The sequence below is a fragment of the Halyomorpha halys genome, unplaced genomic scaffold, assembly GCF_000696795.3.
Source record: "Halyomorpha halys isolate HHAL.00 unplaced genomic scaffold, Hhal_1.1 Scaffold372.1, whole genome shotgun sequence".
NCBI classification, from domain to species: Eukaryota; Metazoa; Arthropoda; class Insecta; order Hemiptera; family Pentatomidae; genus Halyomorpha; species Halyomorpha halys.
Window position 1 is genome coordinate 633,710 of NW_027116001.1, and position 15,335 is coordinate 649,044.

Below are 15,335 nucleotides of genomic sequence, written 5' to 3' on the forward strand. Positions count from 1 at the left end.
AGTTTTTTCAGCATTCAGCTTCAAATCATTGTTAAACGCCAATGTGTTAATGCTGTCAATATCTTCTTGTACCTTTGGATGGCCTCAAGCATCTCGGAGGGATGGACAGATAGATAGAATTAGAGATCGTCTGCATATAAGTGGTATTCTGCGTGGTGAATGGAATCAGGAAGATCGTTGATATAAAGGGAGAAAAGGCTTGGTGAAAGTGAGGATCCCTGAGGAACACCTAGTGTCAGAAGAAGGGGAGAGGAAAGTGGTTTATTCGGAATGACGACTGTTTGGGAACGATGAGACAGGATGGAGAGGAACCACTTTAGGACACTATATGACATGGAAAGGTTTTGAAGTTTATTGAGGAGGATCTTATGGTTAACTGTGTCAAATGCCTTCAAAAAATCAAAAAGAACTTAAATTGATATGTGATGATTGTCTATAGCGGATTGGAGGTCTTGGGAAATTTTCAATAAAGCGGATTGTGTGGAATGTTGAGAACGAAAACCGGATTTTCGTTCGAGAAAATTATTAAGTTGGGAGTAGACTAGTCTTTGTAGTGGCTTGGCCAAATTGGATAAAATGGATATTGACCGAAAGTGGGAAACTGAAGGAGAAGATACTTTGTTTAATGGTCGGACAAGGACTTTCTTCCAGGCTTTGGGAAAAACGGAATTTGAAGGGAGAAGTTATAAATTTGCAGGTAGGCAGGAAGAATGGTGGGGAGACGTTTGATGATGAGGTAAAGTTTGATGATCTTTACAGGAATATTGTCTGGGCCGTAATCGTTAGGGATGGACTGCTGAGATTAAGTCATCTGGAGAAACATTCAAGAAATAAAAGTTATTGGGATCAAATGGGATTTCAGGGATGTGAAGAGATAAAAATACGCATGAGGATGTTGAAGGAGGAGGAGCAACAAAGAAAGTATTAAGCTCGTCTGGATCAACTGGGTAGTATGGACAGGATTTAGGACATAATGGAGAGGTTCTTAAGGATTTTCTATTTGGATTTAGGAACAGGTGCTTGGGATAGGATGTTGTGAAAGTACTGCTCCTTGGCGCGGCGTAAGGATGTTTGGGTAAGGTTTCGGAGGTACTTAAAGGTGGAATAGTGCTGTGAACTTCTGGTGCGTCTGAAGCGTCTTCTGGCAGCATTTCGTCTTCTCATTAAATCTCCTATTTCTGAGTTGATCCAGAGAGCCGGAAAGCGTTTGAAGGTACGGGTTTTAAGAGGAGCGTATTGGTTTAGGAATTTAAGGAGATTCAAGGATAGGCATTCAACAATATCGTCAATATAAAAGTGAATAGATAGGTTCTAAGGAGATGGAAAATTCATCAACGTAGGGACCAATGTTTGCTATAGTTAAAGAATCGAGGTTTGCCAACTTATTTTCTTTGGTATAAGTCTATACTTTATGACATTGTCTATACTCTATCTAAATGATATTGTGGCCCGTCAAATAACAAATTCAAAAGTGTAGGTGAGGAATTTAAATTGAATGTATTGTGTATTTATTGCAACATAGAAACCGAAAAGAAAAACTATAAAATAACAATAGAGGATGAGATGGTACAGTCATTTTGCTGATATAGAGAACCGTGGAAGTATATAAGGAAAAAAATCAGGATAATATAAAATAATCCAGTAGGAAGGGAAACTAAGGGCAAAATACTTTTTTTTTTTATTAGACCATTTTCTAATTTAGATCAGGACTCATTGTTTGGTGTGGAAAAGAACTATGTTATTACTTCGGCAACGAGACTTAGTCATGCACATTTTACATAAGGCGTTCATTCGTTTCATTACATGACGTTAACTTATGGGGTATGGAGGGGTATGAAACGCCATTTAGTTAAATGACTATATTTCGAACCTGTTTCAGATTAATTTTGTATTTTTAATGAAATTTTTACTATTTTTTTCTTCTCTACGTACGTTTTTTATTCTCTAGGAATAGAAGATAGAAACACTTTATTAAAACAGCGCCGCCCAACTGCATTGGGTTGCTATACGCACAGCATACTAAATCTAGTTGGACAATTGTCTATTATTATTATATTACACAGGCATAGTCTGTAAATATTAAAATATATGGTAGTAATGCATGATTTTTGTTTTGTACTTATTATTTTAGTCTTTAATCTTTTTCTACATATTTTTTATAATATTATTCTTTATTTTCCTACTTTTATTTACGTATATTTTAAATATATAAATAAAAAATGTTTATGGTCATGTAATGGACTACTGAAACACATTAGGTAGGTAAAAAAAAATTAATTGACTTGTTCTACCTTATTAAAATCATTATTGTTACATTGTAAGTGGGGGACTAGAATTTTCCGTGCAAGTGGCAAGATTAAAAAAAAAAAAAATACTAATAGGTCAAACTGTGAAATAAATGATTGTTATTTCATTTGTATACAAAATGATTTTACATTATAAATAAATCTAAAATTGTTATATCCATATTTTCAAGTGATTCGGGAATGACATATCCTGCCATAATTGTCAACAACACAAATACTGATAGATGGAACAGTAAGATATGGATTAATTTAATATAAAATATCAAACATAAAGTAAATTACCTCTGGTGTAATGAAAGGGTCATTGTAACTCCAAAATAGAGCTGTTGGAGCAGTAAATAAACTGAGATTATAATGTGGAGGTTTCTCATTTCCATAAATGGCTAGATTACTTGTTTTTCCGTAGTCGAACATCTGAAATTCACCTGGAATGGATGGTAAGCATACCATTAAAATATTGATTAGGGCATATCAATATTACATATGTACACAGCCACTTATATATATACATAATAATAATAATGATAATAATAATAATACAGGCTTTGCGAACCCGAAGATTCTATGCCGATAACACCATTCTCTCACAGTGTGGTCAATGACGCTTCTCCGAGCCCAAATCTACTAAATCAGCCTCATCTATGTTCCGTCTACCTCTCGGACGTTTACCTGTCGGTTCAGTGTTTATTAACATTTTTGGGATCCGTTCGTTCAGCTGATTAGCCCTAAATAGGTGGAATTTAAATGAAAATATTTGATCCTAGCAATGTATTATTAAATGACCCAATAATTTATTGAATTATAAAAAAAACATTAGAAGTGAGAATCGCAATAATGAAAGGGACAGGGGTGGAGTTAATTTGAGAAAACTTAATTTAACGTTTAAGAAAAATTGCTTTAACTTTATCAAAAGATTAATATAGAAGATACAGTGTGCCTCTGTCCTGGTACTGCGGGTACTGTAGACCCTTAGTCTATCAAAACTAGGATTTTGGTAAAAGAAAATCAAACTATTTTAAGCAATGTATTCTGCGTCTAATGGGAAGGAACTAAGTTTTCTCCGATCTCAGTGGTGAACTTTAAGGGGTCCTTTTTCAGACTTTTATGGTATTTAAAATAACTCAAAAACTAAACACATGCGTGTCGTTCAACTGCGTTGGATGACGATCGTACCATTCAAATTAGAGTATAAAGGTTTTTAGTGATCACTATAAATTCTATTTTACATAAGGTAGAATAATAAAAACGTGTCGTCCCATAAGATTAAACACCCATCCTATTCTCTATTATCTTATGTATGTATATGTCCACATAACTTACGATTTGTCGGAACTGTAACGAAAAAAACAAAAAAAAACAAGGTTCAGGGCAGAGTAACAGCACGCAATTAGACTGAAATAACACTACTGTATTTCTGAAGTTATTGCTCCTTAAAATCATTGTAGATGTTTATTTACAATGGTAGAGAGTATTAAGGCGGACACAGTGCCTTATCCTATCATAACTCATACACACAAACACATATTTATATAATGGTGAGGACTTATCTTTTCCCTACCGTAGTCCAATTAGATATGGAGTCAACACTTGGTGGACACCACACTATAGCGAAATAAACAACCAGCCATCACCAATGTCTAGACTACAATGTAGGAGATTGGAATGTCATAAGTTTATACCGAACCGGAGCTCTACAAGGGCTTCATTTAAACTTGACTACAATGAGAAGGATTTAGCTGTTACCCAAGAAAAGGGTTCAATATTCTGGAAAAACGAAATCGTAATGTGTATGGGACTGGTTTGGTTCTAAATAGACGCTTCTGCCTGCTTGTATTGGACTTAAAACCGAATAGTATGAGAATCTGCATACTCAGAATACGTGGTGCATTTCAAAACTGTTCAGTAGCAAGTGCCAATGCTCTGTAAGCTGTTGCATTGTTGATTGGTAGATATTCAAACAACTACTTTAACACGACTAACTGTATGCAAAATACAGAAGTCCATAGAAAAATTAGAAACATTGCTTTGGAAAACTATAATAACAGACATCAGGAGTGTTATTGTCGGACTATGTTGTACTTATTTGTTTCGATTGTTAATATTTTTCTGTTGTTAATTGCAAGAAAGAAAATTATAAATTATATAATGTAGAATCCTAACATTGTATGTTACCATTTTCACATAATGAATAGTACCGTTTAGGTGTAATACAACATTTTTAATTTTATATATTATAAAATTATTAATGTACATTAATCAATTTGGATTGGGTATCGTGAATTATAAAATGTTTGAAACTAAGTTTATTAGTGAAATAAAAAGTGTGCAACATATTTTACCACTTCGCATTGTCTGTGATATGTGTTCAACAGTTTTAGCTGAAGTTCCACCAGAAAAATAAGGCATATGGAATCCAAAGTCTTTCTAAAAAATAAAAGTAAAATAATGATATATTAATATAAGAACATCTCACTACAAATAATAAAAACATAATCACAATAATAAGAATAAATAACAATTAAAAATCAGTATTTTCGATCATATTTTTGTTTAAGGTACATTGTTTAAGCCAAAAAGTTCCGTTTCTTTTTAGGTTAATTTTTCTGTCTACTTTCCCAGTGATTTTAAACTTTGTTAGTTATAAGTTAATTTTTTTTTTAACTATAAGTAATTTTTCTATTTTGAATTTGATACATAAAAATAAGGGATGTAAGGAAGTTTAGTGTCCGCGTATGCGAAGAGCCAATCCTACTCTGATGTCCCGCGAAAGGTGAGAGAAGATCCGGCGATGGTGGAAATGGTCTCTTCAATCATAAAGGTCCGGAAAATTAATAAATTTTGACCTATTACTCCAATTGGGCCGAGAGAAAGAACAATCTCTTGTGTCACTAAAAAGTTCAATGGAGGGTTGGCTTGGTAAAGGGGCAGAAGTGCGGACATGGACGGTGGATTCCCTTTTCGAGCTGCGAGATTTGGATGACCTCACCACCAAAGAGGAGGTTGCGAAGGTTAAGAACTCTGCTGGGTGAAGAGTCAGTGCCCATCACAGCAGTAAAATCCATCCGTAAAGCCTATGGAGGTACGCAAACGGCGGTCATTTCACTTCCGGTACTCCAGGCTAGGAAGATTTCCAAAGTGTTTCCGTTGCTAGGAATATGGACACATAGCTCGGAATTGTGTTGGAAAGGACATAGGACCTACCTATGTCGAAACTGTTGTCGGGAATCATATAAATTTACCCAATTTATAGAAACCTCCAAAAGTTATTAAATAAAGTGCACAAAAGTTCAAATCAAACGCTATTTTAACAAAAAGGCTTTACATACAACAAAAAACAATAGTTCAATGATAAGATTTAAAATACAACAAATCACAAAGTTGTATGCTTTAACTGTAAACAATAAGCTTCACCACTTCAGGACAACGAATGACAACAACAAGCACAGCACTGTAACCTTCCACTATATTCTTTCATTCACTATCGATACTTGACAACTGTGGTAAAGCTAGTGATTGTGACCAGAAACCTCAATGTGCATTATGTGCGGGAAATGGAGATGCTGACTACCTCAGCGGAAGTAGTAAGTGTCCAGCTTTCCTTTCAGCATTGAAAACAATGGCGCAAATCCAACAACATCATAGATGAGGATACTCCAGTTGAATTTGAACCATTGCGAAGCTGCTCAGGATCTCCTTTATCAACCGGTATGGGAACAGCATATTGACGTCGCTATTCTCTGCGAACAATATAAAAATCTGGGTGGCAACTCGTGGTTATCCAATGTCACTGGTAAAGCTGCTATTTGGGCCTGTAATTCCCAAGCTATTCAGGAAGTGAATACTGCATCGCACTCCGGCTTTGTATGGGTGAAGATCAACGACGTATACATCTTTAGTTGTGATATAAGTGACGCCTTATAGTGAAAAAACGACGCCTATCCCAGTATCACAATAGAAGATTTTGCGAATTTGTTGGATCGCATTGTCTTAGAGGCTAGTTGCCATAATCCATCTATCATAGCTGGTGATTTCAACGCATAGGCAACGGTATGGGGAAGTAGAATAATAATAGTGCTAATAGTTTCTGAAATATAGCTGTCATACACCAAAAGTTTTGAACGAGGACCGAGAAATCAACATTTTGTGAACATATTTTGGAAATATCATAAAATCTTCTACCCTTACGAAAACACTAATAATAATGTTCTTTGTTGTAAATTTAACTAGCTTCAATTTGATTCCTAACAACGATTTATTTATGTGACCAAATAACAGCTTAATGTTGGTAAACATTGATATTTTCAAAACGATTTACTTTTAAAACTGTTCACTTGTTATATTAGGCGTATTCATGATCTTTATTTTAACATATTAGAGCATATTAAATGGAAAAACTCATGTTAAATGGAGAAATATTTCCTTCTTTTAACATGTTAAAACGATATAACATTTAACAAGATTCAGATTCTGTTACTAGGTCTGTTAAATGCAGAATGACGCCACGCTTATGAACATTTAGTTTTTTGTCATGTTAGGTTACTAACTCGTACTTTTTGTTTTGATTGTTTTAGTTGTAGTTTTAGATGTTTTAAAAACTAATAAAGCAATGTATGACAATAATTATAATGTAATGACAGTTGTCAATTAGCTCATCTTGATTCTCTGCAATTTAGAAGATCAACAAGGCACTGAGGGGCTATATTTTCACCCAGCTTCATCTTTATGCATGTTGTAGTAAATTAATTTAATCAAAACTTAGAAAAAAAAAATAACATGAAGTTTTGGGAGAAAAGGTTATAAAACAAGTTGCTCAGAAAATCCGTTAGGAGCTCTCCTGCGCTTAATATTTAACATGACTTTTAACATGGCTGCTCTCAATCCTATACTTATAATGTAAAATGTTTTACCATGTTAAATGGTAAAACATTTTACATTCAACACATCATGAATACCCCTATAATAAAGTCGTTAAATAAAATTTAATTACGACCTATATCTTATTACTATATTATTGTTAGACCTATATCTTATTCTTATATTTATATTAATGATTTTTTTCCTATCTTCTGGAACATAAAGTAATAAATTAACTACTATTTTAATTATAACTATAATTATATGTTAATTGTAATTGTCATTTTTAAATATGTAAATTAAAGATATAATAATATTCTTATGAATACAGATTTAGTTTCTAATAGTGCTGTAGGATGGTTTTCCTAAATTTGTGATGAAAAAAGTCTTACTTTGTCAATGTTTTTTCTGTTTTCACCCAAGTATATTCCAATCAAATAAAAGCACCATGATTGAGTCTCAGATTTGTAGCCACAGAAATTTTTGAGAAACCTGATGAATGATGGTGTTCTTGGTAATACTTCATACAGCCCTAATATCTGTTCCCCTAACTGCAATGAGAAAGTAGCAAATTAGATTAAAAAAAAATTATACGAAGATTTAATAATGAATAATGAGAATAAAAAATCAGAAAGAGACAAAAATATAATTGGGCTATTATTGTAATCCTGTTCACCCACTGATCCACTGTTATTAATCACTCCTTATTCTCCAGTCACTGTTTCTTCGCCGTTTGCGCTGTCAAAAGGAATTTCGAAGGACACAAACCCTGTGACCGTATGAACCGAGTGATTGTACGCTGCAATAGCTCGTCCATCGCATCATTCGGTTCCAATCCCTTTTCCAATTGGTACACACACAGATGGTCGCTGAGAGTGCTATGCAGCCTCTCGATCCTTCCTCTGCTCTTAGGATGCGCCGGAGTGTTGAGATGCCATACTTCCTCTAACGCCTTCATTTCCTTCCTGATATGCGCATTATCATATTCTGTCAGGGACCCCATAAATTTGAAACCAAGCGCGAAGAGCCCGCAACACCGCCTCTGCCGACATATCTTTCACCAAATACGCCATTGCTATTTTGCTGAATCGATCCTCAACTGTAATCCACTTGAATCCTTTCCAAGTGAAAGTGTCTATTTGTAAGTCACTAGTGATACACTTGTGGTTGGTTTTTCGCCTTGTCTGGTGGGAGGGAGGGGAGAGGGCACCTGTCATATTTTGTGCGGAGGTACACTTCATAGCTCTCTATAGTCTCCTGGATGGTGCGTTTCATGCCATACCGAAAGAATTGAGCCTTAATCCTTGCAGTGTTTCGTTCGATCCGCGGTGGTTTGTTTTTTCCTTGGTGGTATGCCAGTTGGGAAATGCAAGAATCGGCTCCCTCTCCAATTCCTCTATAAATTTCCGAATCCTATGTACCATGTCTGCAAACACAATCAGCTTTGAAACTTTTTTTAGTAAATTGTTCAAGGGTACAAAGTATTGAGCCATTTTGGGCAAAAGCCGTCAGTAATAATTTAACGCCCCCAACAACCTCCTGATTCCTTTTACATCATTTGGCACGGCCATCTTCTGCAGGGCTTTTACTTTCTGGGCGTACTCCCTCCTTTGAGGATGCGTCCTCCCTCCTTTGAGGTTCGTCCAAGAAAAGTTATTTGGGTTTGACCCATTACCGACATTTTCTGAGAAAGCTTTAAGCCAAACTCCCACATCCGCTGAAATACACTCCTCAAATGTGGCACGTGTTCCAACTCGGACTTACTGAGTACCAAGCAGGTCATTCATATAAACTTGGCAGACGGTTTCATCTAATCCCCTTAGAAACTCGCCTTTAGAATATTACCAGAGCATTCTTCAGGCCGAAAGGCATCCTCGTAAACGCCGTCTTTTGCAGTACTTTTTGGATGTTTCGTAATCTGGTGGTACCACGCCTTCAGATCTAGTGTGCTAAAAATTTTAGCCCTCCCTCAATCTATCCGATATATCCTCGAACCGGGGTATGGGGTACTTTTCATCTACCGTGTTTTCGTTTACGTTGCGATAGTCGGCCGCAACTCAATATTTCTGACCGTTTTCTCTCGGCGCACTCTTTTTACTTACCGCCCATAATGGAATATTATAGAGAGATGTACTACTCCTTGGCTCCGTAGTTTATCTATTTCCTCTCTAATATGTCGAAGGAGCGCTTGCGAGTACCGCCTCATTTTCAAATACATAACCCTGTCTTCTTTCAGCGAAATCTCATGTACTGTTTTCCCTGTGCTCCCACTACACCCCCTTCTCTCCAGTACCCTCCCTGGATTAATAGATCCTATTGAGCTTAATTTGCTTCAGATTCTCCAACTAGTTGTTGGCAGATATATTTCTTCTTTCCGATCTTGATGTTCCACTTACATCCGTCATTCTGTACCCCTGCGCCAACTTTCCCTGGCAGACATCTTTCCTACTACATGTACCATTAGATGCTTCCCCTCAGCCCCCCATTTACTTAATTCAATTTCCACTTGAGTAATAATCTTTCCTCATCCATGGCATTTTCGGTCCTCATGGCGCCCGCTTATACTTGGTTTTATTAGGCCCATTCTTCTCTCCGGGTTTCTTATCCTCTCTTTCGTACTTTCCTGGTGCTTTCTTCTTCTCCAAGGAACTGAATTATTCCTCGGGCGATTGTAACTAACTTTCGTCCAGCCAGTTTTTCTATTTCCATTCTTGATTCCTGTTCCCGGGCGATTGTGTATATTAGTTCCTGAGCGTTTTCTCGCTACTCCCTCCTTCTTCCCCAGCTCTTTTGCCAACTGAATCTTTAGTACATTAGATAAGAATTGCATCCGACCCTGTGCCTGAATTGTTTCCATCATTTCGCTGAGCTTAACGGCGATTCTGTTGTAGCGTTTCTCTAACGTTCGCCAGGCACCACAGCGTGCGGCTTGTGGAAAGCCGATCGGGTTCCCCCAGCGCCGTCATTTCACCAAAGTCCGCGGATTTTGTGGGTCATATCCGTGTTACGTCCGGGCCTCATGATTGTTGTTCGGAGGCAGTGATGGGAACTGCGTGTACCGTATTTCACAGGTCTAAGCACTCCGCGCATACTCGATTCCGGCAGTCAGAAGGATTGGCGGTCAATTGCAGCCCTTCGACGGAAAAATTGCCGGTTTAGGGGGTACTCAAGTCTCCAACATCAAGGGTTCGATGACGTTCAGGCTTCGGTCCCTTATCAACGATACAACAAACATCAAGATCCGTGCGCTCGTTGTCGAACGTATCACCTCCGACGCATCCTAACACCTCGCATCCTCGCAAAAGCCTTACGGCTAGGTTTCTCTGTTTTTACGGTTCCCAGCGCACCTGCGCGTCGCTCTACTCTATCTCGCGCTCTTCACCTAACGTAAACTGAGCCTTCTTTCGTTGCGCTTGGGGTTTTTCAGGGTGGATGGCAGGATTTGCTTTCCGCGAGCCAAGCGTTTTGTCCAATATTCGGAATTTAATCGTCTCACTTCACCAACCATCGACCAAGAACGATTTCTTAGTCGTTAATCTTGAATGTATTTATGTATATATTTGTCTAGTTTTTATTTTCATAGGTTTTGCATGTCAGTTTTAATATTTATTGTTATCGTTTGTGTTGCCTACGGGCCCTCTTATCTGGAGCTGGGTTATTTATCTATTATTTTACGGCAGACTGCGCCTTCCCCATCTCTGTGCATTTCTCATAATAAATCCGGCTGAGCCAAATTTAGGTGGGCGGTATGTCGGATTTAAGTAATCCGAATTTTGTGGTTATTTTTTGGTTTTATATAAAGTCGGGGTCGGGGTATAAAGGGTCTCATTTTTTGATGCCCCCCCTTGCCGCGGACGCCGGAAGCCGCTGCGACTGCAATGCTGCCCCAGCTTAAGCACCATGCAAGCTAGGACCTGGCCTACCCCTACCATCACGCCAGAGTCCAAGACACGCTGGCCAGCCACTGAGGGTGAAGTAACAGTCTCTTCTGACACCAGGCGAAGATAGATGGTTTTCACCATTTCGCCCACCGCACACCTTGTCGAGGGAAGTGCCTAGTATACGTCACCACGGCGGCGAAGACGTCACCAGATAAGCACATAATATCCGTATTATATAATCTATGAGACCCCAATGCTGTGTTTTTATATTATTATAGATAAATAATTTAGACTAATACATTAACCATAATTGCCCCTCCAGGGAAACTAGAAACAAATATATGCATGTGTTCATAATCAGAAAGTCTCACAATTTTCATCCCCCCTTTTCCACACATTTATCATAATCTAAAAATACACTCGGGACACCTGCAGTATAGCACGAGCAGGTCCCGACGTAAACAGTAATCATCATTCGAGAACATGATATTGTTACAATAGAAAGCATCAAAGAGACTAGAAAGTGGAGAACTGTCCACGTTGAACAATTAAAACTTCCGGCAATCACCACAGAGTGTTCTAATATCGCCACAATGAAATTAGACTATATATACATTTATAGATATGTGTGTGTGTATATATATAATTAAGTACAACTAACTAAAAATTATTGAATTAGTAATTTTTCTTTTCTTTAAAAATAATATGTTATGTTACATAAACGTCATAATTAGACATTATGAGTGTCTGGAATGGTTTTCTATCCTTTGCAGAAGGTTGGATAGGTGTTGGAGATAAAAGGATTGCTGCGGCTATCTTTGAACTGTACTCTGGCCGCATTGCTCCCATCACGAAAAATATTGTTGTACCTAATAAATAATTGGATAGAAATTAATTGATGCAAATTGTATATTATTGCAAAATAAGGATATAAAAATTATTTGATCACTCAGTTTATTCCTTACCAAGAGAATGTCCCAGATAAAATAACTGTTGAGTGCCACGAATTTGTAGAATTGTGTCGATAAACGCAGGTAAGTCGTACATGCCGGCCTCATGAAAACTAAAAGAAACCCATGATTAATAAGTATTAATGGGTACAGACAGCTCTTAAGAACATCGTATTTTATTAATTAATAAATAATACAAATATATATTTAGCATGGTTACCTGAAATCCCAAAAAAGTGGATCTGAACGTTTATATTTTAAGCTATATTCATTGTAAACGGTTCCACGCTGGTTAGTAAGCCATACATCGTAACCTTCTTCTAATAGGAAGAATACTAAAAAAAAATAAACAAATAAAGTAAAGAAAAATTTTTCAGGAAAATGAAAAAAATGTCTATAAATGTATTATTTAATCAAAACTTGAGTGCCTATAACTTAATAATGCCTCTGGACTAGCCTACATGTACGTATCCTTAAAGATTCGTTCAATGCGGGTTTTAATGCAGTAGAACGAGCAGTTCTTGTCGATGAAGTGTTCATAATTTTCATTGAGTACAATCGGGTATCGATACTGCAGTTAAAATATCGTATTTTACAAGTATCGATACTTTGGTGGTATCCTAACGTCTTAAGGTATGAATTAGGCGGTTACTTACACGAGTCAGTTTATATTTACTCACCAACTTAATCTTGATATTCCCACTTTTCTTAGAAGGGTGCTATTTGGGGTTTGTAGTGTCAAAAGGTGCACTGATTTTTCTCTTCGACACAGATACTAGTACCAGATTTTTTTGTAGACGCCTAATTTTTTTTATTTTAGGTGTTATTTCTTGTTATTTTCGAATTATTTTACAAGCTAAGACCTTTTGTCTAGTAAGTGTTCTAATTATAATAATACCCTCATACAAGATTGAAAAGAAAAACCCCTTTCTTTTCAATCTTGTATGAGGATTTCAAGTTAGTAGTGCAGATATAGCGAAAGAGTCCTAAATAGCGAATCTGTTCATAAGTATGCGAACTAGGGTTTTCTCGGAATTTATTTTGATACTCCAGTTTCGGCACAAGTCTTCAATATTTATTTAGTTATTGGAGACTTTGAGATGCTATTATCTAGTCATTATTCAATGACATACGTGCTGAGAATAGTGTTAGGATGTCAGCAGTATAAACTGTGTACAGGATGGGAGCAAGGATACTACCTTGAGGAACACCTGCAGAATGGAAAAAGAGGGATGTGTTGGTACTTTTGTGGTTTACTTTAAATAATCTGTCAGTGAGGTAGGAACGAATTTTCAGCGTTTGTAAAGCAACCCTAGGTGCATGAATGTTCCACATCAAGAAAGACTTCTGCGCTTTACAGTACGTGTTCCAATGCAGAGAAATGTCCACCACACAGTAACATGGCTGGATTTTGGAGTTAGGAATCCAATTCCGAACTTTATTCATCCAGAATATGTGATTAGAATCTAGGATAGGATAAAGGTGGAGATAGGATGCTAGGCAATCTGGTGTTTTTTTGGCTTTGGATATAATTTAAGGAATAGATAATATTCGAAGGTAAGGAAATTATATGGAACAGATTACAGCATTATGTATGTAGGAAAATATATAGAGCAGAGGTCAGCATCATGTATGTAGTAAAATAAAAACAATTAAAATGTGGGATGTAATTAAGTCAATCCTTGTAGAACTTATTTTTTTTTTATGGTTTCGACCTCTGATATCTGAAGACCAAATGAGGCATCCTATACATGAAATAAATCGTTGTGAAAAAACAGGGGGAAAAGTATGAGGAAAGCTCAAAAAGTAAACATTTTGGTCGATTTGTAGTAAAATTTGAAAGGTAATTAAATTCCTATTAAACAAAAAATAAATTCTTAGCAATGATGTAGCATATGTTGTTTTATGTTGTTGTATTATCAACTTTTCCTGATATATTGTTTTTCATAATTTTTGAAAAGTGGTTTTTAAAGAAATAAACATTTTTACTGACATCATTCGCTAACAGTTTCAATTGTTGTTTTGTAGTGCTGATAAGTATTAAATAACAACTATTATAAAAATAATTTACGGTTAAGTCAACATATGCTTTTTAATTGCAATGAAACATACTGCACAGAATTGTGACAAATTAATTTTTAAAAAAGGCTGATATTCATTATAAATTTTCAAAATAAAATATCTTTTGCTAATAATACTTGCATTTATAAATTTCCACATCGTATTATCTTTTTTTGACTCAAAAATTTATCATGGTTTTATTTTTTTTCCAAAAATTCGACAAATAGAGAAATGAAAACGGGTCCCGTCCTGAAAATTTCGATCTGGAGAAATTAAAAATCCCTTTAATTCGAAATCAATTCGCGCTCGAAATAAAAAATAGATTTGAAGTCTTAGAACCTTTAGATGAAGGTCACGAAGACATTGAGAAGTTATGTAGGAATCAGTGATAATATTAAAGAGGTCGGTAATTTGTGTCTCGGAAAAAGGGAAAGTAATAAGAATAAACCCTGGTTCGATGAAGAGTGTCTTAAAATGTGGGAACAAAGAAAATCCGTTAGTAAGTTAAAAACTCTCAATAATCCTAGTAAAAACAATGTTACATACTTCCGGGCCTCAAAATATGGGACGTCTAAATTCCTCAGAAATAAAAAAAGAAAATATCTCAAAAATAAAATAATAGAGATAGAAAATAACAAAATCGAAAATAACGTCAAAGAAATATACATAATCTTTAACCGATCCCGAAAATTCCGCTTTGCAGTGACGGAAATAAGAGATACAAATAATAATATATTAGCTAATCCGGTAGATATATGGGATACACGTTTAAGAAACATTTTGAAAGCATTCTGAATACGGGAAATAATTGTCAATGTCCTCTGACTGAATACCAGAGTGCTGAACCGTGGGTAGAAGAACCGAGTCAGGAGGAAGTCGAAATGGCCATCGCAACATTAAAACCTTATAAAGCAGCGAGAACTGACAATATTCCTAGTGAACTAATCAAGGCATGTGTTGAAATTGGAGTTTCTAAAATACACCTTTTGGTTAAAAAGATCTGGGAAATTGAGGAGATGTCTGAGGAATGGAAGGAGTCTCTACTTATTCCTATTCAGAAAAAGGGGCCGACGACGGATTGTAATAGCTATCGAGGAATTTCGCTCCTTCCTGTATGTTATAAAATATTTACGCTAATCTTAAATGCTAAAATAATCGGAGACTACCAATGTGGTTTTAGACGAATCGTTCTACTATTGATCACATTTTTTAATTACGGCAAATATTGCAGAAAAAATTGGAATACAACGGGGTAGTTCATCAGCTTTATATAGATTTCCAAA

At 36.2% G+C, this 15,335-nt stretch overlaps 1 protein-coding gene across 2 annotated transcripts in view; it reads right to left on the reverse strand.

The window, feature by feature from the left end:
* LOC106681878 (lipase 1) overlaps window positions 1-15,335 on the reverse strand; it is a 40,712-nt gene that overhangs the window by 4,132 nt on the left and 21,245 nt on the right. For both annotated transcript variants that reach the window (XM_014422425.3, XM_067052933.1), the window contains exons 3-8: window positions 12,212-12,326; window positions 12,007-12,104; window positions 11,759-11,910; window positions 7,553-7,711; window positions 4,646-4,730; window positions 2,589-2,731 (exon numbers count right to left, since the gene is read on the reverse strand). In XM_014422425.3, the coding sequence (XP_014277911.3) occupies window positions 2,589-2,731; window positions 4,646-4,730; window positions 7,553-7,711; window positions 11,759-11,910; window positions 12,007-12,104; window positions 12,212-12,326 (752 nt within the window). The remainder of the gene's footprint in view (window positions 1-2,588; window positions 2,732-4,645; window positions 4,731-7,552; window positions 7,712-11,758; window positions 11,911-12,006; window positions 12,105-12,211; window positions 12,327-15,335) is intronic.